This window comes from Emys orbicularis, chromosome 10, assembly GCF_028017835.1.
Source record: "Emys orbicularis isolate rEmyOrb1 chromosome 10, rEmyOrb1.hap1, whole genome shotgun sequence".
Classification (NCBI taxonomy): domain Eukaryota; kingdom Metazoa; phylum Chordata; order Testudines; family Emydidae; genus Emys; species Emys orbicularis.
In genome coordinates, this window is record NC_088692.1 from 72,588,190 (window position 1) to 72,615,264 (window position 27,075).

General features: G+C 42.1%; 1 protein-coding gene and 1 pseudogene across 1 annotated transcript; both read right to left on the reverse strand.

Moving 5' to 3' along the window:
* BTBD1 (BTB domain containing 1) lies at positions 1-26,824 on the reverse strand. Its single transcript, XM_065411754.1, has 8 exons — positions 26,472-26,824; positions 15,442-15,598; positions 14,697-14,802; positions 9,227-9,424; positions 8,761-8,953; positions 8,089-8,176; positions 5,894-6,040; positions 1-3,377 (listed from the first exon to the last, which is right to left on the reverse strand). The coding sequence occupies exons 1-8, from the start codon at positions 26,822-26,824 to the stop codon at positions 3,219-3,221; spliced, it is 1,401 nt and encodes a 466-aa protein (XP_065267826.1). The 3' UTR covers positions 1-3,218.
* Positions 7,529-7,608, reverse strand: LOC135885211 (U4 spliceosomal RNA; annotated as a pseudogene).
* Positions 26,825-27,075: the final 251 nt, after the last annotated feature.

Sequence of the window (27,075 nt, forward strand, 5' to 3'; positions counted from 1 at the left end):
CAGGTGGAAAACAGATTTTAATTACCAGGTAGCAGTAATCATAGGCTTAAACATGTTTTAATTTTCTACTGTAATGCCTATATGGTGCAGGCATTAAGTTATATTAGTCACAGAAGAACCACTGCAAAACTTACTAACAGTCCTCAACAAATCATCCAGAAGATCACTAGCAATAGTCTTTATCCTACTCACCAGCTAAGCCTTGAAGATTTGGAAAGAATAAAAGGAAAGATGACTCCCTCTACACCAAAGGCTTCCTCTAGAATACATAAGCACAACTTTGCTATTGCATTCTACATGCATGATCATTTAACTCACAAAATAGATGCAAGTGGATTTGTCAAAGTTGGCACAAAGATACTCAGGTGGGTAACTAAGAGGTATTTACTATTTCAGTAGCAGACCATGACAAGCATTAGAATAAAGGTATGAGAAACAGTACTTGTGACTGGCATACATGGATTTATTTTTAATTCAATACTTAACCCTCTATTTTGCATTAACTTTTAAGGTTTTTTTTCTTTTCTTTGTTTTTGCGATCTTCAGCTAGGAACCACAAGAAGATACATACACTTAAGAGTTGGGGCAATAGAACAAAGAATACTGAAAACTTTAGTAACCCACTTTACAAGATGTTTTGGTCAGGTTTTTTAAGCTAACTAATGACTCATAGGAGAAATGACACATTAGCTCTTATATTTAATTTCAGTGCCAAATAATGTACTTAAGTAATTCATCACTTGCCAGACAGGAAAATAGAAATAATTCAGCTAATAGATTATCAGAGAAATAGGTATTGACGAAAATACATTTTTTAAGTAGTTACTGTCAGCATGATAGAACTAGATGAGATTTCTTAGCACTTCTCAGTGATTCATCTTTCAATAGCTTATTACGTTTCAAGGTAGGCTAATGCTGAATATTCAACATTATCCTATGGTTCTACTCTAGATGCATTTTCTCCAGTCCTGAACTGTACATATTAATGACTTATCTTTGTAAGTAATAAGAGTAACACTAAGGAGGAAGGGAAATTTCCAACCTGATAATTAGGCTTCTGTGAGTTCTTCTATATCAGCCTAACATTTTTCCATCCAGCAGCTAGAGAAGGAAACCCCACTTTTGTTAATGTCTCTGCCTCTACATAGCAGGCTGGCTGCTTGCATGTTACCAATTATATTCACCACTGCTAAAAATATTATGATTTAAAGGACAATTAAAAGGAGATCTAATAGACACTCACCGTTTTCCATACCCTAGCATAGGAAGTCTGAAAGAAAACTGATGTGGTCCATTCTTATTACTCACCACCAAACTAAAGAACTACCAAGTCAATACCAGCTCCTTGGCTCAGCAGAGCTTTGTAGTAATGATCAAGGACTGAATATAGTAAGTCTCAGCTCAGGTGTATTTATCAGTACACCAATTATTTTTAAAAGACAGTATAATTTGAAAGCAACTGTAGAATGCTCTCCCCAGCTCTAGCTGTCAGGCCTGTAAATACAGGTTAGACCAAAAAAGGTGAAATTCAAGAGCACAAAGGTAACAGAAGTCATGGTTCACACAGTTACTGTTGCATTTCTCTTTTCGCCTAATATAGATTGGCTAAGGCAGTGACAACTGTTTATTAGTATGTCACAGGACTTCAGTGACTTCAAATATCTATATCTAGACATATGGCACTAGGAACAGCAATCTAAAGGAAGTTTTTCTTTTAAGTTCAACTGACATGCATTTCACTTAACCACAAAAAAGCTTATTTAAACTAAAGAACTGAACGTTTTTTGAAGAACCTTTATTTACACTACATAGTTTAACTGAAGTCCTCTTACATTGCTATTAATGCCATTTCAACTTTAAAGCTGCTCTAATTCTACCTCAGTGGTTACTGTATGTATTTTAAAAAAATTACAAGACTTTTGTGCAAGCAAAAAATGATACAGTATTTCACTTATTCTAAGCTCACTTTAAAATAAACATACTATATGATCTAAATACTCCTTATTTATCTGCTCAGATAACATTAGTGGCATTATAAATAAAGTCAAAAGTAAGTGTACACTGTACCATACCTATGCTAGTAATGAGAACATTAGGGAAACAGTCATTGCTTTCAACTACATACTAATTTCTTGTGGTATGGTTTGTAGGAGTGTACAGGATCCTGTGGAGTGAATGGGAATTTTCACACTCTGGCTGTTTAAACAACTGCAGAGAATGCTGCAGAGTATACTGACTGATCATCTATGTACATTTATTGCACCTTTCAATTGGCTGCACTGCCTCATACCCACTTGTAGATATTCTCTGGAACTAAATGCACAAACAGATAACGTTAAATCAGATCAAGATTTTAGTGTTGGTTAATGCTTGAGCATCCAGGTCCTAGAATACTATGAATAGAAGTCTTATATTTTCATATCTTCACATTATACATTTTTGCAGGCATATTTATATACAATAGTCATCACCATACCAACTTACACGCTCCAGTACATTACTATAAAATACACATTTATGAATGAAACCAAGACCACTGAAGTATTGTACATTGCAGATCTCAGCTATAAGTATGTGCTATATTTCTTTAATACAATTCTAGATACTGTTTACAGTGTTAACCCAGGTATTTCTTCATGGCTCTTTTTTTTTTTTTTTTTTTTAAATTAAAAGTATAAATCCAGTTTTGTTGCTGTAATTAAAAAAAAAAAAAAGTTGTCACTTGAGTCCATAATGGTCATTGCAAGAGTATTTTAGAGGGAAATGCAAGTTTGGGACAAAGTAATATAGCTATTGCATTTTTAAAGAAGAAAAATAATATACCAAAATTCCATAACAAACAAGGAGATCAAGGGAGAATTTCACCAAATGCTGAAGACAATGTAAGGAGTCAGGAAGTAAATAAACCAACAAAACACAAAGATAATGTTTAAAATACCTTTACAATATAGAGTACTTCTTACTTTCAATGTTTTGTGAAGGTAAAAAGGAACTACATCTGTTAACTTATTGATATCCTGCCAATAATCATGGCGAGAAAAATAGATTTTTCTGGTACCTCCTATAAGAAATGTTCTAGTTTCATAGTACACATGAAGAGATTATATATTTATGTAATTTCTTAGAATTTAATCATTGCCACCAATAGCAAGTACTTTATGTCAATGTCAGTCTATACATTGCTACTTGTATTATCTGAGATGAACTATTCTGTGTAATTATGTATAAAATATTATTTCCGGTATTTGTCCATCTTCTATCGATGTACCATTGTTGTTACCGGGTGAACTAGAGAAGGAAAAGCAGGTTTTGCTAGCAGTGGGAGATTCATGGATTACTTTCTTCAATCCTTTCGTACCATAATGGGAATCAGGACCCTAATATAAACAACAAAAGTAGTTAAGTGAATTGGAGAAAATGTAGCTATTTATTGAGCAGAAAGATTTAATTTATATATATATATATATAAATATATATATATATATATATATATATATATATATATATATATATATATATATATATATATATATATATATATATATATATAAATATAAATATAAATATAAAGGTTATAACAAGCTCTAGCATTCCTTTAGTCTGTGGTACCTCTGGAGAACCTTGAATTGTATTAGTCTAGCATGTATTACCTAATACAATTCAAGGTTCTCCAGAGGTACCACAGACTAAAGGAATGCTGGAGTTTGTTATTACCTTTGAAAGGAGAATTCAGACACCAACTTGTCTGCTCTTCATCTGGCAACTAATATGCCAGAATGTTTTTACTGTGTGTATTTACTATGTAAGCCTATACTAATATTTAAAGTGTTTGAAATTTCTGGTATGCAGATTTGTGAAATTTCATACAGTAACTCCTCACTTAATGTTGTAGTTATGTTCCTGAAAAATGCAACTTTAAGTGAAACAATGTTAAACTAATCCAATTTTCCCATAAGATTTAATGTAAATGCGGGGGCGGGGGGATTAGGTTCCAAGGAAATTTTTTTGGGGCAGACAAAAGGCATTATATACTGTACAGTACTGTACTGTGGTGGGGAGGTGCCCCTGGCTTACCCCACACAGGCACTGCCCGCTGCAGACAATGAGGCAGGCAAGGACGCTAGGAAGCACCTTGCGCAGCAGCAGCTTCCCCCCAGAAGAATACGTGCTGACTTTGCCAGGGGATGCTCCAGGCCTGCCTCTTCCCACCGCCACTCCACCTCCTCCATGGAGCATGCCGCGTCCCCACTCCCCCCCCTTCCTCCCAGCGCTTCCCTGCCACCAAACAGCTGTTTGGCAGCACCTAGGACTTCTCTCTGTCCAGCTTTGAAGGGGAAAGCGCCGCTTCTCTCCGGACGCTGGCTGCATGGCTGCCCCTGCTCCTCCTGAGTCCTCCGGCCCGTGCTCGCAGGACGGCATTCCGAAAGAGGATTTAGAGCTGCAGGCCAGGTCCTGGGGCCCCCTTAGCCCAGGGCCCTGCAGCCCCTAAAGCCCCTGCGTTCCGGGTGGCCCTGCCTGCCGGGGAGGGGGGCAGCTTCCCCGCTCCCTCCCTCCCAGAAAGTCCTAAGAGCCGCCAAATAGCTGTTTGGCGGCAGGGGAAGCGCTGGGAGGGAGGAAGGGAGGAGGCGGAGAAGAGGAACTTGTGCAATGCTCCCTTGTAAAGTCAGCCAAACGACGTTATAAGGGAGCATTGCACAACTTTAAATGAGCATGTTCCCTAATGGAGCAGCGACTGAACTTCGAAACAACATTAAGCGGGAGGACGTTAAGTGAGGAGTTACTGTATTTGATTTTTGGATAGAGAATTAGATTAGCCCCCCCCAACATGAACTCTTAGTAATGGACAAAGCAGCCGATTATGTTTAATGGAGGACTTTTAGACGAGATAATACGCATAACAGCTAAACCTGAGCTTAAGAAAATTTAAAACATTTTTTGAAGTATATCATTGATTAGAAGGAAGAAAAATACAGTTAACACAAAGGATAGATTCGAGTTTTGATGCAAATTTCCACTAATACTATATTACAAATGCACATTTTCACCTCTGCAAGTAAACTAATAGCTTCAAAATTGCATCCAAAGTAACATTTTTAAACAATAAGTCACAACTAAACCGCCCCCCCCCCCGCAAAAAAAAAAAAAAAAAAAAAGGTGCACCTCCTAGGAGATTCCCACCTTTATTCCAGCCCCAGTACGTCAAGTACAGAGTTGTGTAGAAATCCCAGGTCTGGCTTAGGGAAGAAATTCCCCAATGCAGGCACTGAGGAAGACAGATGCAGGCTGTCTTCCAAGAGCTCTCTCACAAACCATGATGTAGGGGGCATGCCACGGATGGGCTGGGAGCAGGAGAGAGGAGCTGCAATGCTGAGAACGTAGGTCAATGGTTCTCAAACTTTTGTACTGGTGACCCCTTTCACATAGAAAGCCTCTGAGTGCGACCCCTTTTTATAAATTAAAAACACTTTTTATATATTTAACACCATTATAAATGCTGGAGGCAAAGCGGGGTTTGGGGTGGAGGCTGACAGTTCGAGACCCCCCCATGTAAGAACCTTGTGACCCCCTGAGGGGTCCCGGTCCCCAGTTTGAGAACCCCTGATGTAGGTAGTGCTGCTGCCCATAGGCAGTAGGTGATAGTTACATTGGGATCTGCTCTGGTTCCTGGATCAGCTCAGCTTTGGGAAAGCATAAAGCCACAACAGCTCCACCACCCCCTTGAAAGCCAATTCAAAAACAAGCACTTCAAAAGCAAAACTAGACAATTAAGAAAAAGAGAGAGTGAGAGACTTAGAGGATGTTTCCCTACCAGATAGTTTAAAATTTGGGTAAAATATTGGTTCCAAACAACTTTCCATTATGTTCATTTCTACGCTCTCTTAAGCATGCTTACTTTGAGTGTTGCACAAGCTGTGTAGGAGACCGTTGGCAAAATTTCTATAGGTTCTTTGAACATAACTCTGAATGTATTAGCAGTTCCATCACAACTAAATCCAGTATCATTTTGTCCCAGTGTTTGATTTTTTTCATATTCAATTATCTGCATAAAAAAAAAAAAAAAGTGTCTTTTTACCTGTTAATTAGTTTACAATTTTGAAGAAAACTCTAGTCACAAAAAACCCAACCAAGCATCAACATATATAAGTGTCACATTCTTGGGTACTATTCAGACCAGTGAAGGGTTTTGTCGCTGCCTGCCCTGTAATCCTGGGTGCCTCACAATGCTTTGCTGCTGTAGTTCCCAACTTGGGCCGCTCACAACCAGCCTACCAACATGCAGGTCACACCCTCAGTGTCTGTGTATAGCTGCAGTCCTGGTCCAGCAGCTCTGACCCCAGCTGCTTACCAGCAAAATGCCAGTCACACACTGGCTTCCACCAGCCTTGGTTACTACTGGCAGGATGACCCCAACGAACTCCCAAGTCCCAGATTTTTCCCAAAAATGTGCATTCTGTAATGTCCAGCCCTTTCCTGGACAATTCAGATATTAAGGTTTGTTGCTCCTGTAAGGAGTTAATATTCAACAGTTTTGTTACTTTAACTGGAGTTATCAAACAGTCTTGGAATAAAACAAAAAACAAGATAGGATTTTAAGTGAATTCAAGTATAAGTGATAAAGCTAGAAATGGATACAAGCAAATAAAAATGAAAACGTGTCTAAAGGCCTAAATCTTAATCTAGCAAGTTTGGTTCAAGGCTTTTGTTCAAGATGGCCTTTCTCACTCACTAGTTTGCAGCATGATGGTAACTGACCCTGTCCTCGGTCACGTTCTCTCCTAGTGGCCCACAGGTGCTGGCGCCTTTGTCTTCTTAGGTGAAAGAGAGAACTTCGCGTTCTCTGCCCCTTTCTTTTATATTTCAATGAACGTTGGAAGTAGATTCTTCTGAAGGTTACCATTCAGTGTAAAGTTTATCCAAGCAGTAAGGAAGGCGACATGGGAGTTCAATGGTGAAGGAGGCTCCATGCTTTCTCCCCCGCCCCCACTTGTTTTTTGCTGAAATGCAAATTGTTCTGTTTCCTGCCACCTCTTCCCCCTGCTGTTGAGGACCCTGATTGCTACTTGTATGTAAACTGAGGTAAACACACATTCCTTCCTTTATGATAGGCCTATTTAACAACTTTGGCCTAGACAGGCTATCATCATCATACAGGGGGAATTCATAACTTCACATATACTGTTAACTAGATACATTTCACCATGATATTATTGACCAGTGAGTTATTAGTTTTCCCATGGTACCCACAAAGCACATTTTGTACAAAGATTATTACAATGGTGTGTCAGGTGTGAATACAAAGTTGCTTTCAGTCACAATAGGACTACTTACATTAGAATAAGCATTACAGATAACAACAGTTCCCTGTTCCATCCAATTTAACACAAAGGGTAGTACAACCTCAGTAGGGGAAGGCGTGTACCATCTGCTTGTGACACAATTAACATCTGGAATTTTAATGAATGGGAATTCACCCCATCATGCACTGGAAGTAAGAACCAGGAGTGTTGCTCTATTACAAAAAAATACCTCCTGGAGAAATTTTCAACTAGCAATAATCACGCCTCAGAATAACTTCATTAGCTATGATACTGCCACTAACTTTTAAGTAAACCTATACTGCTGTCCAAGACACCTTTAAAGAATAAATATCTTCATAAACAAACAGGTGCTCACTGAAAGATCTAAAAAACACATCACTGAATTCTTCCAAGAATGTAGCAATACCTATAGAACTTTATGACTACACAATTCTGTTTTATGTTCATTTTACCGATTATACTCCGACTACAGATTCTATTAATCTCACCGTTCCCATGTTAATTTTAAGGGGAGAATAGGAATAGCTTGCTAAAAATAAGAAAGTAGGACTCAGAAGTTTAACTTTCTATCTCAGTCACACCCAAGGGACAAACAATAGAATCATATTGTTGAAGTTAATTCACATTTTTATATGCAAATGTGTCATGATCTATCTGGACTGAATAATTGCTCCATCCCAAATCAAATTCATAGTAAGCCTTATTTAAGTATTGTTCCTTGTACCAAATTTAGTTTCTACTAAGCGGTTTAATTAAAAATATACTATACCTGTATATTGACTTGATAATCTGTGGGTCCATGAATAGATCCATACAATCCAAATCCCACTATGGAAATTCTTCTATTAACTGTGAACCTGACACAGGAGAAAGGCGAGTTATAAATATCACATTTCAACAATAGTCACAGGGCCCTGATCTTGCTCCCACTCAAGTCAGTGGAAAGACTCCCATTGATTTAAAAGGTGCTGGATCAAGCTCAGGATATAGTACTATATACAATTTAATAAAGCAAACCAGGCTTACTGTAAAATGAAGTTTTACTAATGAGATCGCATCCTAAGACCTCAATTTTACAACTAAAGGCCCCAGTATTCCACAAGGATCATTCTGAAGGACTCAGTATACTGAATAACAAAAATACCTCTATTTTGACCAGCTCTGAAAGGAAACATTTTAACGGATCCAATTTTAAATGTGGCAATACATGTTATCATTAATAAGCTATACTCTAGAATCCACCTAAACTATTTTTCCAGAATTTCCCTTTATTCTCTTTATTTTAAATGCTTTTATCTATGAGTGGTGCGCACAGTCTACTTTTTAAATAGACAGTGCAAATGTTGTATCCGTGGTAAATCAGTATGTTACTGCTTTCAGTACTACGAAGCAGCATTTGAGTCACATGTTTTTTTCTCCTTGGACAACTCATGACCAATACCTGATTCGGTCACTTGTTCCGCTGTACCCCCAACGGCTCTCCACTTGCTGGAACCTGTTTATGCTGCATTCTTTTCCTCGGAGGCAGCATCTCGGTCGGTCAATATAATCAACTCTAGGTTTAGGATTGACCGTAAAATGCAAAAAGAGATTTACCACTTCCCGATCTGACAAAATTCCAGACTGAGCAGGACCTAGGAATAGAAGAAGCATGTTTCTGAGAATATGATATGCTTTAACATTTTAATTCTAAATTGTTGTATTTAAATAAACAGTGTAAAGTCCATCATGATTTGTCTCAGACCAGCACAACTTTTGCAAGGTGACTGTTTTGATAGGAAGGAGTGAAATGCATTTGTTACTAACAGGGTAGTTGTGAAAGGTTTGTAAAGTTAGTCCATTATTAGCATAGTGTGTTTCTCTGAATTACATTAACATATTAGTAAGATAAAGTAACCCACAGTTACCTGCTGCAAACTCTTCAATAGTCATTAGTGGAAAACGGATTAGAGATAGAGCTTTTCCAAGCACTTTCTGTTTGTTTCCTGACGTCACAGGCAGCTGCTGTCTTTGACACTCTGCTTCTGCCCAGCGAACAACAGCTCCAAAGAGTCTACTTTCTCGAATACTAAGTGTGTCTCTTTCTAGTACTGCACACAGTGTGTCTAAAAAAAAAAAAAAAAAAAGTTACTAAAATGTAGGTCAATTTTCTCCTTTCATAGCAATTTCTGTCTTTACATATGTTAAGTCATCTTAAAGTAGTTTTTAAATTATACAACTTCAGTTAAGAATAAACTATTTGATTAAAGAGCCCAAACTACTTTAATATAATAGTAAGAGATTGAATATACATGTAAGAGATCTGTTTAAGGACTAAATAAATTTATTGCAAAAAAACCCACCACAGATAAGACAGTTTTGTCTTACGTGTAAATCAGTCTTCTGGAACAGTGTACAGCATCCAATCCAACAGGTTTTGTCCTGCCCGCCTCCTTCTATAAAACAGCATATGAACTTTCTTCTTGATTCCTAAGACTAGGACTATATATAGGTATAGATATATAGTGCCAAACTGCTGCTCTCATGTCCCAAAGAGTATTTCCAAAGCTAGAGCAAGATCAAGAAAGGAAGTGATCAAGCAGATTGGTGAATGTACAACTATGGGAAAGCCAAATTACTCATAATATAAAGTTGTCCTCATTTGAGTGTCCATCTGCCAATCTGGATCAACTATTGAAATGCAACAACCAGCAGAATGCACAAAAAGAAAAAAGTGACAGTGTAAGGATATATTAAAGTGATCTTTTAAACAGATAGACATATGGCATCCAAAAAATTAAAAGCAGTACTAAGTATTCCAACTCTTTTTATATACACATCTCAGATTTAGTGAAGATCAGTGGGACAATTTAACTCCTGGCTTTGCAGACCTCTCCACATGAAAGTCTGTTGTTCTTCACATAGGACCTATTAAAATAGATTTGTGCCTATGTCAGGAATCTTGCTGATACTAGAAAAAGCTGCTCTGATTGCCATCTAACATGTGACCATAGATAACTTGTCCTTTTTTTGTAATCTCTGTAAATGAGACCACATCCAATTTCCTAAAGAAAAAACTGTTTCTGTGGAAAAGGGTAATCACTTGACATCCAGAGAATGTAGTTGCATCTACTTAGACTGGAAGAATGTCCTGATTTAGTTGGAAAGGCACATTATTTATTATTTATACTGTAGTAGAACCTGGTAATGGACCAGGCCCCCATTGTGCTAGGCGCTGTACAAACACAGAACAGTTCTGTAGAGAATTTCAAGAAACATTTTCCTGTAGTCTTGATATGATTTAAGGTTTATATGAACCTAGCCCCACCAAGAATAGCAGCAGTAGTTGAGATTCCAGAACCTAAAGATGACTAGAGGTGTTCCCAACTGAGATTCTTCCTTCTAGTCTACTAACTAGTCATCCAAAGTAGGGATTTCACGATCCAATCGGGAAGGAAGGATTACCTGGAGAGGGACTCCTAGCGTTCACAGCTGAGCCCACAAAGACTTGAAGAGGGTGCAGAACAGATAACTGGACAATATCTAAACCTGAGAACATAAGACTGAATAGTTGAAGGCCCTGACAGTTATGTATATACTATGTAGGAGTTCTCAAACAAACTAGAATGATTGAAACAGCTCTGTCTAGAGAAGAGAATGAGGGAGACAATGATATGAAAACCAACCCCTGGGTGAGAAAGCCCTGCCATAAAACAAGGGAGTTTTTTTTCCTAAAGTAATTTACACAAAGAAATTTACGATTTTTTAAAGAAGTTAAACAAATTTTCTTCATTGTTTACCCAGCTTTGCACTTTATGAATAGGACCTGTGAATTTTTTCTAATAAACTATTTGAAAATTTACCCAGCTCTCCTCCCCGTTTATCAAAAAAGACACACCAGGTATGTAGAACTGATGTTTTGAACAAGATTTATTGGAGCTGTTTCTAACTGTTTGGACTTGAAAGAAGTGGAAAAATCAGATTACCTTCCTCCTTAAGGGCTGTTATTACAATACCCTGAGTACGGAGAAAACATTGTAGGTGCTAGATGGAAAGGATCATGTATTGGAAACAGTCCCCGTCCAGGTAGAATGAAAGAAACTTGTGAGAAGTTGGAATGAGCACAAGCAAGCAGTTGCACAAATCCAAACACAAGAAGTTTAAGGAGAGGGTGGTGCAATTTTCTTTTTCTTTTTTTTAAAAATAAGGCCAGACTATCCATCCTCAATCTGAACTTTCTTCTTTGCATTCTAGCTGGTTTTGAAACAAGTCTTGGACATAAATTCCATCATGACTGTCTCTCAAACTGGATTGACAAAGCAGCTGGATCCTGAGTGAATACCGATATAACTCATCTCTGGCCAGATCATGCCTGCACATGGGAGACTGTAGGCCACAAAGGGTATGTTTAAACCACAATGTACGCCCTGGATTAGCAGAACTTGAGTCAGCAGACTTTGGCTTTGTTAACCTAGGGCTTGAGCATCTACACACTCATTTGTAACCCCAGATTAAGAACAGTTGAACCCTGGGTCTCCAGCATCTATGCTGCATTATGTGGGTTTGAGTCCAGCCATCCATATCCCAGACTTCCTAGCAGGGCAGGAAGTATAAGGGCCGGGCCCTGCAGCTCAGCTGGGTTCAGACCAGGGAAGGAGCCAGATGTCCTTTCCAGGGAGCTGAACTACCTGTGGAGCCCATGGTTAGCTGCAGCAGACGATGATGACATTTCTAAGCCAGCCTGGAGAAAAGGCAAGCCATAGTCCCAGGAGATGGAGGAACCGGGAGAGGAAGCACAGAGTGAGCCGCCTGGCACAGAGAGGGGGAACCAGGTCCCAGTCACTGCAGAGAACAACCCAACCAGACGCCAGTAGGAAGCAGCCCAGGAAAACGAGACTTTGGGTCTGTTGTGTTGCCGGGAGACGAGGCAGTGACCTCATGTTTCCCTGGTGGCCCCACGATGGGATCACCGGTTGCTCCAAGGGTCCTGGGCTGGGATCCGGTGGAGCAGGGTGGGCTGGGATCCCCCTACCCCCAGCCACGCACTCAGGGCTGGGCAAGCACTAATCCCTAGGCCAAGGGGCCTAAGCCATTGCCTGCTTGTTTGCTCACCCTATGCCCAGAAGGCCTGAGTCCTTGTCTATTTAACAGTTTAGCCCTCAGGCAGGAGCCCCAAGCCACAGACTTCTTACTGGCCCAGCCCCCATCCTGGAGACTGGAGCTACCATGTGCCAAGGGACTCAGCTGCAAACCAGGATGACTGGTTGCCCGCATTCAAGTTTGAGCACCAATTCCCCACCGCCAAAAGGGTACCCTGGAAGAGATCCAAGGAATCTTACGCCACCAAACTCGACTGTCCAAGGAACAAAAAGTCAGCGTTTGGGATTGTGGAATACTTTTGGCAGACTCCCAGAGCATTAGTCCAGGGGGGCTGCGTCTACATTGCAACGCAATAGGGCTGGAACCCAGGGTCCCAGCTTGATTTAGGCTCTAACTCTCCACCCCTGTGGGGTCCAGGACCCTCAGTCAGAGCCCTGAATTAGGGCAATTTGCATGTAGATGGACGGATGTTAGGTTTCAGCCTGAGTTCGAACCATGAGCTTACATTGCAATTAGATGCATTTCAAATGTAGGGCAGAGAAAGAGGCAATTAGTAAGAGAGGAAACCCTGTAGTTGAAAGTTAGCAATTTTCAGCAGTAGTAAGTCAAAGTCTGAGAAAGCATGCAGCTGCACTAGCTGCAAAGGCAGGATTGTATTTATACAGCACTCAAAGGCATGCTGTGTGCTTTACAGACAGAAAAGAGGAAAGGTTCCTGTTCCAGACAGTCTGCATGCTAGACAGACAACATATAAACTATGGCCAGCAGGATAAAAAGATGCAGACAAGAGTGTTATGTTCTTAGCACTTATTTTCTTGTTTATAAATGTATCCCTTAGTTTTATATGCAAGTGTAATCTGAATCAATTTGAACCTCATTTACTCACTGTTTAATCTTTTTCTGAATTCCAATTAATCATCTATTCCCCCACTCCAAGAAAAATACATGAGTTAATCTTAGTATAGAGTCCCATTTGTTTCTTCCTTCCCTGGCCTCTAGCAAAATAAGCTTTAGTCCCATCTTTTTCTTGTGTACCTCATACACCATGGTTATTTCCTCTCCCTTACCTCTACACAGACACTCTTCTTAACGCTTTGCTGAGGTTGGTTGTGATGAAGTCAATGGTGTCAGGTAATGTACTGCTTCTCCTGCCAATAGTCTGTTCCCTCCTGGGAGTCTAGGCTCGAGCCCACTCATAGGTTGGAAGCTGATGTCAGTCTGGGCTATTTACAGTACTAAGTTTAGTCAAGAAGAATATACATATGCTGCTTTCATAGCTGAAAGTAGGCAGGACCAGCCCAGTAGTTGAGCGGGATTGGCAAATGGACACTCGAAGAAGAGTAATTTAACCATAATGCTTCAACTAAAACTGAACATGCAGCAAAGGTATTTACAAAACCAATTTCTCTTTTTTTGCCATATTGGCAGCAATTTTTTGGTAAATCCAATGATGGGCAGTACTAAATCACAGTAGTGACCTAAAGCAAAATTAGAGACAGTACTATAAATATGGCATATATAGTTAAACAGGACCAAACCAGATAGAAATCTGGAGTGTTTTCAAGTCAACAGACACTCAAGCTTTTTTTAGTATTTTCTCAGATTTAATCAGACATCACACACAAAGTATTATTGTAACAGAAATGTATAGTGAAAATTCAGAAAAATTCTTCAAAGATACCTGAAGATGCAAAAGTAACAACATTCGCAATAAGGTAAAACTGATTTTTTTTATGCATTTAGATCTTGTATTCAAACTTATGTTACTCAGTGTTTCTTCTGCAGCGATAAAAAAAAATGAGTGCATTACAGTGGCCAAAATAATACTGTACCACTAAAATTCCTACACTAATTAGACAATATAGACTAGCATATAAAAATGTTTGCTTCATCTTTCAAAATGGTATTGAGGTAAAATCCTTGTACTTTTAATAAAGTTCTAACTAGTTCTAATCAATGTGAGCATAGATTTTTAAACCAAAAATCTGATCCTAAACCTGTCAAGTTAAAACACCAGTTTCAACATTATGTGATACCTGTAAACCACTATGTTACAAGAGGGTCAACTATTAAAATGGTCAAGTTAAACAAGTCAATTGGGACTAATTTATTTGTTTAGATGGCTAAGCCTTTTAGCAGAGTACTCTAATGTGATGATTTTTATATATGGGAATCTTTTAGAGCCTATATATTGTACATGTTTCAGTGCAAGCTTTGGGTACACCGTTTAACAATGCAAATCAATACAGTTCTTTTACAAAGTTTAAATACATATTCTGGTAATAGAAGGCAACTTACCTATGTCAATATCAGTAAAACCTTCTGCACTTATTGCATCCATTGTACTTTTGTCTATAGTGTCAAGACAAAGACTAGCAAGCTGAGGTTCATCAAATAATCGAGCCTATGGAGATAATATATTGTTAAACAGACAAATGGTATGACTGTGGTGTTGCAACCAACAGATTTATGAAGTAACCCAAACAAACAAGTTTTTACTCCAGAATAATGGATACATTCTATTTAGACAGCCTCAATTTACCTTTCAAGTATTCCTTGAGTTTGTGTCAAACAGCCCTTGAATGATGTACTTCATTAAGAGTTTTTGTATCAGATTTCTCCAATTCTCCTTCCTGAATAATATTATTACACTGCCAAAGATAAATCTCTATATTTGAAATTGCAAGTCAAAACTACAATACTGGATCAAAATAGACGATGTTCTCAAAGAGCCTCAGATTAATTCATTAGAATATTAATATTAATAGCACTGAAGAGAGAACAGACCTCATGTTTATATGATGTTCCAATAACTATATAAAAATACGTTTATTTACAAAGCCCTTTTCCTTTATATTATTTCATACTCAAGAAGCTGAGTGACAAAGCTGCAATAAGATGCTTGCAAAAAGACTGATATGCTGCACAGATATTTCTACCACAGACTAAACTACCTAGACATCTAACATTGTGTAAAATATTAGCTCTTGGGGGGTGATTTATTAAACAATATTTTCATAAGCCAACATTTTATTCAGGTTACCTGGGTAAGAAGCATAAAGGCATTATCTGCTCTAAGGTGTTTAGTGAGAAATTCCACACAATGTGCTTCCAAGGCTGGGACTGCATACTTCTTGGCAGTGTAGAGAGTAGTCATAACTGTTTCAGGACCAATCTGAACTTCATCTGAATAAAGAAACCTGGAAATAATACAAAAATACAGAAGGATAAAAGGGATATAACTGAGGCAGAGCTGAACATACCAACTAAATTTAAGAACATGATTAACAGCCTCTTTGTACTGACAAAACAAATTAAAGAAGTGCACTAAAAAAGTTTGGTACTAGTTAAGATGTGGCAGCATGTTAGTTTATGAAAGGCTAATGCCATTAGATCTGCATAAGAAGTGTAACACTCCCTAAAACTAATCTTGCTGTACTGGTTTATTAGATATGTACAGCCAGTGAAGAGTAGCTGAGCTGGCAAAATTACTTTTAATTCAGATCTGGCTCAATAGCAAGAACATCTTCAATTTGAATATCAATACCTCTATTCCTATACCACTGCTCTCAATTCAAAGAAATTGCACACTATCCATCCAGCCACGAGGGGACACAAATCAAGGACTTCCACTGCGATAACATCTTAATTCTAAGTCAGCATTTTCCCTCTGCAGGAAACTAATATTTCAGCTAATGACCTCTATTTTTTCGACAGAGACTGCCACAGGCTGAAACTCTGACCTGCCTCCATTGTTTTTGAGAATGCAGGATAGATTGGTGTTTTAATGGTAGCAATGAATCAAGAGACAAAAAGTATGCACCAAAGGCAGCAAAGCCAGCTTTCCTGAAAGCTGTTACTTGTTGAGATGAGACAGGAGTATTGATTCTAAGATACCAATCACTGGGGGTGGGAATTGTTTGTTTTTTAAAATCTGTTATTGACCTGAAGAAAGTATTTCCAAGTCTGTCACTACTGCATCTCTAATTTCCAGGAAAGTTAATCAAAACTGCTCTATTGGTTACAGAAATACACAAAAAAGATTTCTGTATATTACAAGTTATTAAAAAACCCACCAATATTGGTTTAAACATAATAATTAAGAGGCATACTAACAGAGGCAGGAATTCCTACGTCAAGACTGAAGACTAGTCTGCACTAGAAGTGCTACAGCAGCGCAGCTGCACCGATGCAGCCATGCCACTGTAGTGTGTCCGGTGAAGATGCTCTATGCCAACAGGAGAGCGCACCATCAATATAACAAAACCACCTTTTGACTGGTGGTAGCAATGTCTCCTGCCAACATAGCGCTGTCCACAGTGGCGCTTAGGTCGGTGTAATTTACATCACTCATGGGCTTGGCTTATTCACACCCTTGGGAAACAAATTATACCGACATAACCTGTAGTGTAGACAAGCCCTAAGCCTCCTTTTTCCCCTCGTTATTTTGGTTTCATTAAATATCCATTATTTTACCTCACGCACTATTCTGAGACTCCTGCAACAATGAGGCACAACAAGGTGCTAAACCTAGAACGTAAGCAGGTAACGTAATTCCCAGGCTTTGTCACAACCATAATAATCTAATCTCCTTGTTTAAAAACCAACATTTTGTCCCTCTTAACATATTTTTCAATGTACTTAAAAATATACAATGCTTTTCTGGTGCTTACTTTAATATAAAAAGTGTGAGAAAGAAGCAGATAGGTTCCTATATTGTGTATACAAACCTGAAAGTCTATGGGGCCTATGAAAAAGTAGTTGAGAACTGTTGGCACTCATGAAACTAACGTAGCTGCTACCATGTTCTAGATCTGTAATTTGATAATTTCTTCATGGGTAAAAGGTGTCAAAGGGATCAACAGGTTACCCCATTTCATACTGGTTTTAGGTCAACATGTAGCAACTGCTAAAAAATCCAGACTCTCCAACAGTAGGCAGCTATCTAGTAATACCATTTGATTAATAAACTTAAAAAAGGAGACTGCAGAATTGATGGCCCCATACTATAGCCACAGAGCTAATGAAAAATGGACAGCACACATCTTAGCTCGTCCTTTCATGTCTGCTTATATGCTTTTAATAGGTACTAATAAAAGCATGATTTGAATTAGTCCGTAACATAGGCCATGTAGGGCTAGTCTACACTACCCGCACGGATTGGCGGGTAGAAATCGATCTCTTGGGGATCAATTTATCGCGTCTCAACAAGATGGATAAATCCATCCCCAAATCGACGCGCATACTCCCACTTCGTCAGGAGGAGTAAGCGCCGTCGACGGGGGAGCCGCGGCGGTCGATTTGCCACCGTCCTAACAGCGGGGTAAGTCGAATAGGATATGTCAAATTCAGCTACGCTATTTGCGTAGCTGAATTTGCGTATCTTAAATCGATTCCCTTCCCCCTCCCCCAGTGTAGACCTAGCCGTAATAAAACTTTGGAGTTATTTCATAAGCACTGTAGACAGATACTTTTGTATATATGATAAAGATTTGGCAAGCCAGTTGCCAGGAATGGTGGAGAGGAAGGGGATGATTGGAACAAACGGTTTGCTGTGCTGTGCAAAGGGGGAAGATAGCGGGAGCAAGGTAGCAACCTGGAATTTCCCCGTGTCATGGATATATTTCGTTACTGGGACTCAGGGCCCTAGGCTAGTACCCTGGTTGAGGGATTATGTCAGAAGGAAAGGGAAACAGCTGGAAACAAAGAACAGCTGAAAATGATTTTGGGAAACAGTTTGACTGATTTTGTACAGGAGCAGGATAATGGTCTCTGGAAGCCTGAGAGCTTTACTGGTCCTGGAGCATTCCTGCAGCTTTGTAAGGAGATGGTAGTGATGGTAATAAATAAAGAGAAAGATCAGTTAAAGGCAGAAAGAGAGGAGTTAAAGAAAGATAAAATTGAGAAAGACAAAGACATCCAGGCTGAGTCAGACACCTTCTGTGCTCAGATAGTGGCATGGCAGACGCAGGGGTGTGACAGTGAGCAAGAGAGTAACAGGCTGGAGCAGGAAGTGTCTGGATTGAAACAGCAGACAATGGAGAGTGATAATAAGAAGATTTTAAACTACAAATTAAGCAGCTGATTTTTTAATTTAAAAATAAAATAGCTCATTTTGAAAAATCCTTCTAATAGGATGTGGATTTTTTTTAAATGACTAATATCAAGCTTATACAAAAGATTTTAAACTTTAGCAGATTTAAATATTGTGGTGTTAGTGAGCATTACTGTAACAGAAAAAACATTTTGGGTTACTCATTTAGTACAGCTTCTATAAGCACATTCATTAAGTCATGGCTGGCTTGGGTGTATATTTTTTAACTTTACTGCTTAGAGCTTTATCCACATAACACAAGAGTAAGAGTTTCATATCAGCTTGGTAGACTTGGGCCGCTCTGAGAATATACTCCTAAGAATCAGCCACCATAGTCCAAAAAAGAATTCAGCAACTTGTAGCAATGAAGCATCCAATATAACCAAATACTTTTAGAGTGAGGAAATTTAATCCACACTAGGATAGAAATGTCAACATGCCAATATATGATTTATGCTTCTTTGTCTTGTCTATATTAGGAAAAGTTGGGTGCATAATTGCTTATCTGAATGTTTCTAGTGTGCACATATCCCTTTATATCTAGAAAGTCTTTTTTTCCCCCATCACAATGCCTTTTGTGGGATTTTCCTGAGACAAGCAATAAAGCATTTTGAATAAATTCTTAATGTTCAAAAATGCTGAGTTAGAGAATAAAGAGGCAGGCACAAGAACTATTAAAAAATTGCAAAACAATGAGTCACTTGAAGATATGGGTCAATGATCCTGGAGCATTTCCACAGTACCCCTCCTTTTCCAGAATGGGAAAATCTGTCTGAGTGGCTTGCTTCTGAAGAATCCCTCTGCTTGTGTGTGTAGGGCAGTAGTTCTGAAACTTTGTATGTTGCAGCCTTCTGTTTGTTACAGGTCTGAACTTGCCCTCTGCATATCCTTTTCTGCCTCTCACCTGTCTATAAATATCTTTCTTTTTCTATCCATTTTCTACGTACAAAAAATTTTCAGAGAAAATTGTATTTCCTCAATACCTCTACTTTTCTCTGCCTCCAGTTTTCAGCCTCTCTCTCGCAAAGTTCTCTCCTCATTTGCCCTCTCTTCCCCAGGTCCTGCATTCTCTCATTCCCTCTTTCCCGGTTTATACCTTATTGTCTCTTCCTGTAAGGCTTCAATGTCAATTTTCTCTCCCCCAGTGTATAGGTAAGAATGTGAGAAAATGTTCAGAGGCAATTATTTTATAAAGGAAGCAATTGAGATCACTAAGTCCCCCAGACCAGATCATTTCCTTAAAGAGAACCTCCCCCGAAAATTTTTCAAGGGAGTTTATTAGGCCCCCAGCAATCAGTTCTGTGGACACTGGTGAATTTTATCTTCTTAGAACGCAAGAAAAAAAGCAGAGAACCCTACCTAAACTCACCAAGATGCACACAAAATCATCCCAATGGTCCCCCAACCACTGTAGTTGCTTTGCAAGAACTCTTTTGGTCCCTGTTTAAAAAACCCTACAGTCAAGAGAAATATTGGATGGTAAGTCAACAAACAAAGAGCAAATCTACACTACAGTGCTACATTGGTACAGCTGCACCGTTGCTCTCCCCTTTGGCATAGGTATTCCACCTCCGTGAGAGGTGGAAGCTATGTCGGCGGGAGAGCATCTCCAGCCGACACAGCATTGGTGTGGACAGTGCTTAGGTTGCTGTAACTTTTTCACACCCCTGAGCAACGTAACTTACATTGACTTAAGCCAGGGGTCGGCAACGTTCGGCACGCGGCTCGCCAGGGTAAGCACCCCGGCGGGCCGGGCCAGTTTTATTTACCTGCTGACGCGGCAGGTTCGGCCGATCGCGGCCCCCACTGGCCGCGGTTCGCCGTCCCAGGCCAATGGGGGCGGCGAGAAGCCGCGGCCAGCACATCGCTCGCCCGCGCCGCTTCTCGCCGCCCCCATTGGCCCGGGACGGCGAACCGCGGCCAGTGGGGGCCGCGATCTGCCGAACCTGCCGCGTCAGCAGGTAAATAAAACTGGCCCGGCCCGCCGGGGTGCTTACCCTGGCGAGCCGCGTGCCGAACGTTGCCGACCCCTGACTTAAGCAGTAGTGTAGGCCAGCCCAAAAAACAGTTATTTTATTCCTTAAACCACTGTTTCCCAAACTTGGGACGCCGCTTGTGTAGGGAAAGCCCCTGGAGGGCCGGGCCGGTTTGTTTGCCTGCCGCGTCCGCAGGTTCGGACGATCGCGGCTCCCACTGGCCGCGGTTCGCTGCTCCAGGCCAATGGGAGCTGCTGGAAGCGGCGGCCAGTACGTCCCTCAGCCCACGCCGCTTCCAGCAGCTCCCATTGGCCTGGAGCAGCGAACCGCGGCCAGTGGGAGCCGCGATCGGCCGAACCTGCGGACGCGGCAGGCAAACAAACCGGCCCGGCCCGCCAGGGGCTTTCCCTACACAAGCGGCGTCCCAAGTTTGGGAAACACTGCCTTAAACCTTTGAGCTCAACCAATAATAGGTTGTTTTTTTTCCCAGAATGGTTTTTCCCTCAGAGATAAGTCCTCAGTCTCCTCCTTTATCTATTTGGTTATAATCTTGATTGCAAAAAGTAACCCACAATAAAATCATATTTTAAAAAGTTATTACTGAAGGAATAATTCTATTTATTTATATATTTTAAAGTAATACTTTAAATGTAAGCTTGAATGTCAATACCTTCCTTCCAACATCTCTAAGCCATTTTCTAAATACCTTAATACTTTTAGGGTTTGGCTTTTTGAACCATCTATCAAAGATCAACAACTCTAATAACCAATATAAGCAGTTTTCATTTAGACAAAAATAAATTTTCACAAAGGAACAGGAAAATACTTAATTACTGCATAAAATACCTAATGAGCAATTGTTTACACTGTTCGATTACTTATGGGTAAGGCTACGATTTAGTCACGGAGGTTGTGGAAGTCACAGAATCCATGACTTCCAGCAACCTCCATGACTTCAGCCTGCTGTGATCGGGAGCTACACAGTCCCCTGACGCCTGCAGGGGCAGGGAGCTGCAGGGTACCCCCGCCATCTCTGGCGGCCCCCTGAGCTCCAAGTCTCTGCAGGTGGTGGGGTACCCCGCAGCTCCCAGCGGCAGGGGAACCCCCAAGCTCCTGTCAGCTGCGGGTCCCTGGTGCTGCGAGCGGCGGCGGCATCCCGCAGCTCCCAGCCCACACGCTGCAGGTATACTTTGCAGCCCCCAGCTGCTGCAGGCAGCTCCTCGCCCCTGCTCTGCTGCCCCGCTTCAGGCGCTGTGGGGACCCACAGATCCCCATTTTGTCAGGGATATTTTTAGTAAAAGTCATGGACAGGTCACGGCTTCCGTGCCTTTTTCTTTTTTGCCTCTGACCTGTCCGTGACTTTTACTAAAAATATCCCTGACAAAATCTTAGCCTTACTGATGGGCATTATGTTCTTAGTAATCTCTACACTTTTTCCAGAAAACAGAGCTAAAAATAGACTGTTTCAAATGGAATGGACTAACCTTCATGCTGCTTATTTCCTCTGCTTAAATTTGTTATATGTAAATATGTTTAAATTTTGTATTTTAATAACTCTCTTTCCGCTCCCCCCCATATTAAAAGCAAGCAGAAAAGTTAGAGGCAGACTTTCTTAAATTCTAGAAACTGATGTAGATTCCAGTTGCACATGTAGACCTCCAACAAATAGCATTTTAGGAAAAGGGAGAACTGACTTCTTGTTTTTAATCTGATTTCAGAGTTCAGTAATCTGTACTTCTGCAGGAAGCAGTAAAGAAGAGTGCCTTACAAAACACAGACAAACTCCAGTCTCTGTAGGTAGATAAGAGGGAATTAATTTCCAAGTTCTTTGTTTGAAATACTACTTGTAATTTAAGTCCTGTACATTTCCCCAACAAAAAATAACTAACTTCAACCTTACAGTGGTAGGGGGAAGAAGCACAGTTCAGACTGATTTGGGGACTTGACGTGAGAATTTTCTAAAGGCTTGGTATATACCTGGAAAGTTTTGCTGGCATAGTGTATGTCAGTTAGAGATAGTTTGGTTGGTTGGGGTGGGGGGGTTGGTCAACATAGCTATGGTAGCAAAACTTCAATGCAGATGTAGTTATACCGTCAAAAAAAAAAAAATCCTTTTGCTGGTAACAGCTTATTTCACTTGGAGATCTGGTATAAGCTGTTCCAGCAAAAGGACTTTTTTTGCTGGTGTAACTGCATCTACATTAAGGTTTGCCAGTAGAGCTTAACAGGGAGACTTTCCACGACACAAAAGTGTAGGCTGGTGCCCAATATCAAATAGTCACTTAAGGTCTCAACAACAACCTCTTCTTCACCCAGCAACTCATTTGCTTTACATAGGCAGGAGATCACTACCCGCTTCATCCCCTGCCACTCCAGTTTCATTTTTGTCCTCTTGGATATTTATTACAATGCAGGCTTGTAAAAGAACACTAATTTTAGTAAATTTGCCAATAAATGTAATATTACGTACAATCATTGCAGTCTCTTCCAGTATGCATTGGGAAATGGGGTCATTTTAACTTTTGTATTCTCAGTTATAATACTGAAATCAATTTTCAAAAAGTGTATAGTAGGAAGAAAGAAATGTCAAGTATTTGTTTGTATTAAAGTTTTCAGTAGGATGGGTGTTTTTTTAAAAACATACTGAATTTATATTTTGTGCTTATGTTGGCATATATAGAATTCAGGCACATTCTAATGGCGTAGGTGTATATTTCCAGACCAAATGGCTTCCAAGATATGGTAACCTTTAAAATATCACGAACCCCTTAGTCTGCCAGTGCTTTTATATATATATTTATATGAGCTAATATAGTAATGCCTTGGATCATTATATATTTTTTCTTACTATAATACTCAAGGGCCCCAAGCAGCCCACTGTGCTAGTAGCTCTACAAATACACAATGGCTTCTATCACATTCTAAGGCCCCTATCCTTCGTCCATTTTCCCCCCCATAATGTTCAAACTGTAGCCTCTTTTTTAACACATATTCTTAATTTTTTAAAGTTAAGAAATTAGCTTAAGAATTTAAACGTAAGTCTTTAATCCTAAACTTTTTCTACTTAAATTTGACCTCTAACTATGGCTGTTGCTCTTTTAAAAAAACCTTGCATATACATCTTTTTCCATTCTCTTAACATGAGAACCAACATTTTGTCTGCAACATACACCTTTACCTATTCCCTGTACACTAGCGCCTACCCAGTTTTGCCATTCCCTCATGACTAAGGCTAAGATTTTGTCACAGATATTTTTAGTAAAAGTCACAGACAGGTCATGGGCAAAAAAGGAAAATTCACAGAAGCCCGTGACCTGTTCCTGACTTTTACTAAAAATATCCATCACAAAATGGGGAACTGCTAGGCAGCTGCGGGGACTGGCTGGGAGCTCCAGGGGCCCCAACCACCCATGGGGGCTTGAAGCTCCAGGGGCCCCCTCCCCCGCTGCCCTGAGCTGCGGGGTCCCCCGCCACCAGAGGCCGGGAGCTGGAGGGGGGCCCGGCCAGGAGCTTTGGGGTCCCCCCCATGGCCACTTAGAGCTCCCCAGTGCCCAGGAGCTGCAGGAGCTCCCCCCCCCCCCGCCCACTGCGGCTGGGAGCTGCGGGGTACTCCCGTCACCTCAGAGCCCGGAGGCTCCGCTGTCTTGGGCGGCAGTGGGACCCTGCAGCTCCCAGCCACCTGTGGGCTGAAGTCATGGAGGTCTTTGGAAGTCATGGATTCTGTGACTTCCGTGACCTCCATGATAAAATCGTAGCCTTACTCGTGACTGGAGTTTAGGGCTATAAGCCCAAGTCACTTATGGAGCAGGAAGGGGATCTGCTACTAATATCCTCAAGTGAATGAGGAGAGCAAAGGTCAGCTGTTGCTCTACTCTGCTGTTCCTCCCAGGAGATGGGGCTTTTAAAAGTCCACACCTGGCAGAAGGAAACTCCTGGCTAAGAGTATGGGCAGGTGCCCCATTCTCTTCACCCTTCATGGCTTGTCTCTATTGGTTCCTAGTGTAAAAGGCAGGATGTCCCCACTCTACTCTAGAGGTCTTGTACTACTTCAATGGAGAAGTCTCTGGAGGGTCCTAAATCAATAACTTTCTCTCCAAAACCTTGACTGTGAAGGAGGACCTACACCAGCTCCACTGTATTCCATTACAAATAGATTGAGGGAGGACCTGAAAACACTCTCAAAATTCTTAAGGGCTCTTACAAAGCAACAGTAATTGATTTCTCCACATCTACTGAAGGACAAGAAGTAATGGAATTAATCTGCAGCAAGGGAGACTTAGGTTAGATCAGGGGTGGGCAAACTCGGGGACCGTCCTGCCCGGCCCCCGAGCTCCTGGCCCGGGAGGCTAGCCCCTGGCCTCTCCCCTGCTGTCCCCACTCCCCCACAGCCTCAGCTTGCTCGCTCTGCCGCCGGCACAATGCTCTGGGCCGTGCGGCTGTAAGCACCAAGGGCAGCACAGCGGCAGAGCCCGGCCTGACCCGGTGCTCTGTGCAGCGTGGTGGTGGCAGCAGCCGGGCTAGCATTGCCAGACACCAGTGCTCCAGGCAGCGCGGTAAGGGGGCAGGGAGTGGGGTGTTGGATAGAGGGCAAGGGAGGTCACGGTGGTGGTCAGGGGATGGGGGTGTGGATGGTGGTTGGGGGGGGAAACAGGGGGTTGAATGGGGGCAGAGGTCCCGGGGGGCAGTCAGGAAGGAGGGGGGCCATCAGGAACGAGAGGAGGGGTTGGATGGGGTGGCGGGGGTTCGGGGGCAGTCAGGGGACAAGGAGCGGGGGTGTGTGGATGGGGCAGGGGTCCCAGAGGGGTCTTCAGGGAACGGGGCGGTTGGATGGGGCACGAGTCCCGGGGGGGGGGGTAGATAGGAGGTGGGGGCCGGCCCACAACCCCCCATACAATTTATGAAACCCAATACGGCCCTCAGGCCAAAAAGTTTGCCCACCCCTGGGTTAGATCATAGGAAAAGCTTTCCAACAATTAAGGATGGTTAAACTCTGGAATAGGCTTCCAAGGGAGGTGTGAAATTCCCATCATTGGAGGTTTTTTTAAAAACAGGTTGGACAAACAACTGTCATGGATGGTTTAAGTGTACTAGAGATCATAGACAGCGTATGGGTGAATAACCACTTAATAAACAAGAATAGCAGCAAGAAAAATGATGATCTGACACCAAGAAGCATTTTTTTTACTTGACCCAAGAAGAATCAAATCAATGAATCAAATCAATAAACAACACAGTATAGCAGACTCAATTCTTCCTTTATGCATTATTTAGAAATAAGTAATTGCAACACACACAGAAGAGATCTATTATTAAACTACATCTCCCACTGTCTTGCTTCAAAGGCAATCCCTTTGTAAGGACACGTAATTCTCTTGAAGTGAGCATTTTCTTCGTGGGGACGGTATAAGAATAATTTGCACAACGGGCAACTCCAAATAAAGCCTAAGGAGGGTCCAAAACTAAAGACGAGTCCAAAACCACAAAGTTCTTGTGCAGGGAACTGACAGTTTGACCTTGTTTGCCAGACCACACGATGGCTGTGCCTGGTTTCTATCTGTTTTGTGCCAGGTACAAACAGGTCACGAATACATTAAGCATGCTGAATCAGTGACAAGAGAACAAAGGTGTGTGTGGGGGGGGGCTGTGGAGGGCGAAGGAAAATGCAGCAGCAAGCAGGCATAGGTGCAAGATGGAGAGAGGGCAAGAGGGCCAGGCACCAGCAGCCATGAGGGGATATAATTAGGGCTTCTGCAGCCGGCTGGTTTACAAGCAATGTCACTCACTCCTCAGCCCCACACAGCGATCAGAGAGGGGCGTGGGCCAGTGCAAGGACACACGCATCAACCCGCCAGCTGCTGTCGGCGCTCAGGGCAGCAGCATAAGATGAAGACGCAACGCCAGCGGCTAACCCGCTCCAACCCGGCACTAGGGCAGCCCCCCGCCTTTCTCCTCAGCCCCCGGTCCCACCCCCGCCGGGTCTCTCCCACCCCGCCCCGGCCTGACCTGAGCAGCGCCAGGAAGGCGGCGGGCTCTACGTCGGGCAGCTCGATCTCGGCCGAGGTGGTGGCCATGCCACCGTTGAACATGGCGTCGAAGACGGCGCTGCCGGCGGCCAGCAAGAAGCGGTGGGCGGGGATGCGCTGCTGGCCGGGCCCGGGGGGCCCCCCGCCGCCGGGCTGCCGCGGGCCGCCCTTGCCCACCACGAAGCGCACGTCGCTGAGCAGCTCGTTGGTGAAGAGGAAGGCGAAGCGCTCCTGCAGGGAGCCCTTGGTGGCCTGCCAGTTATACACGGGCTCCCGCTGCAGCGCCGCGGGGGCCGCCTCCGGGGGCCCGCCCGAACCCCCCGCCGTCGCCATCGCCGCCCCGCGGGCCGCTCACTCCGCCCCAGGCACGCGCATCCCCGCCGCCGGGCCTCCTACACTCGTCAGTGTCACAAACGGCCTTCCGTCAGCGCAGCGGGCGCTACTGCGCATGCCGCTCCAGCGATCTGCGCATGCCCGGTGCGATCGGCTGAAGGCCTTGCCCTGACGTTGCCCTTCCTTGCCGTCACGATCTGCTTTGGGAGCTGCGAGGGGGCAGCACGGGTCCAGGGGCCAATGGAGATGGA

Excerpts from the sequence above, each read along its gene's own strand:
- BTBD1 (XM_065411754.1), bottom strand. The coding sequence starts at position 26,824 with ATGGCGACGGCGGGGGGTTCGGGCGGGCCCCCGGAGGCGGCCCCCGCG. Across the intron at positions 9,425-14,696 it reads TTTTACTGATATTGACATAG|ACACACTGTGTGCAGTACTA; the intron begins GTAAGTTGCCTT and ends TTTTTTTTTTAG. Across the intron at positions 8,954-9,226 it reads TATTGAAGAGTTTGCAGCAG|GTCCTGCTCAGTCTGGAATT; the intron begins GTAACTGTGGGT and ends TTCTATTCCTAG.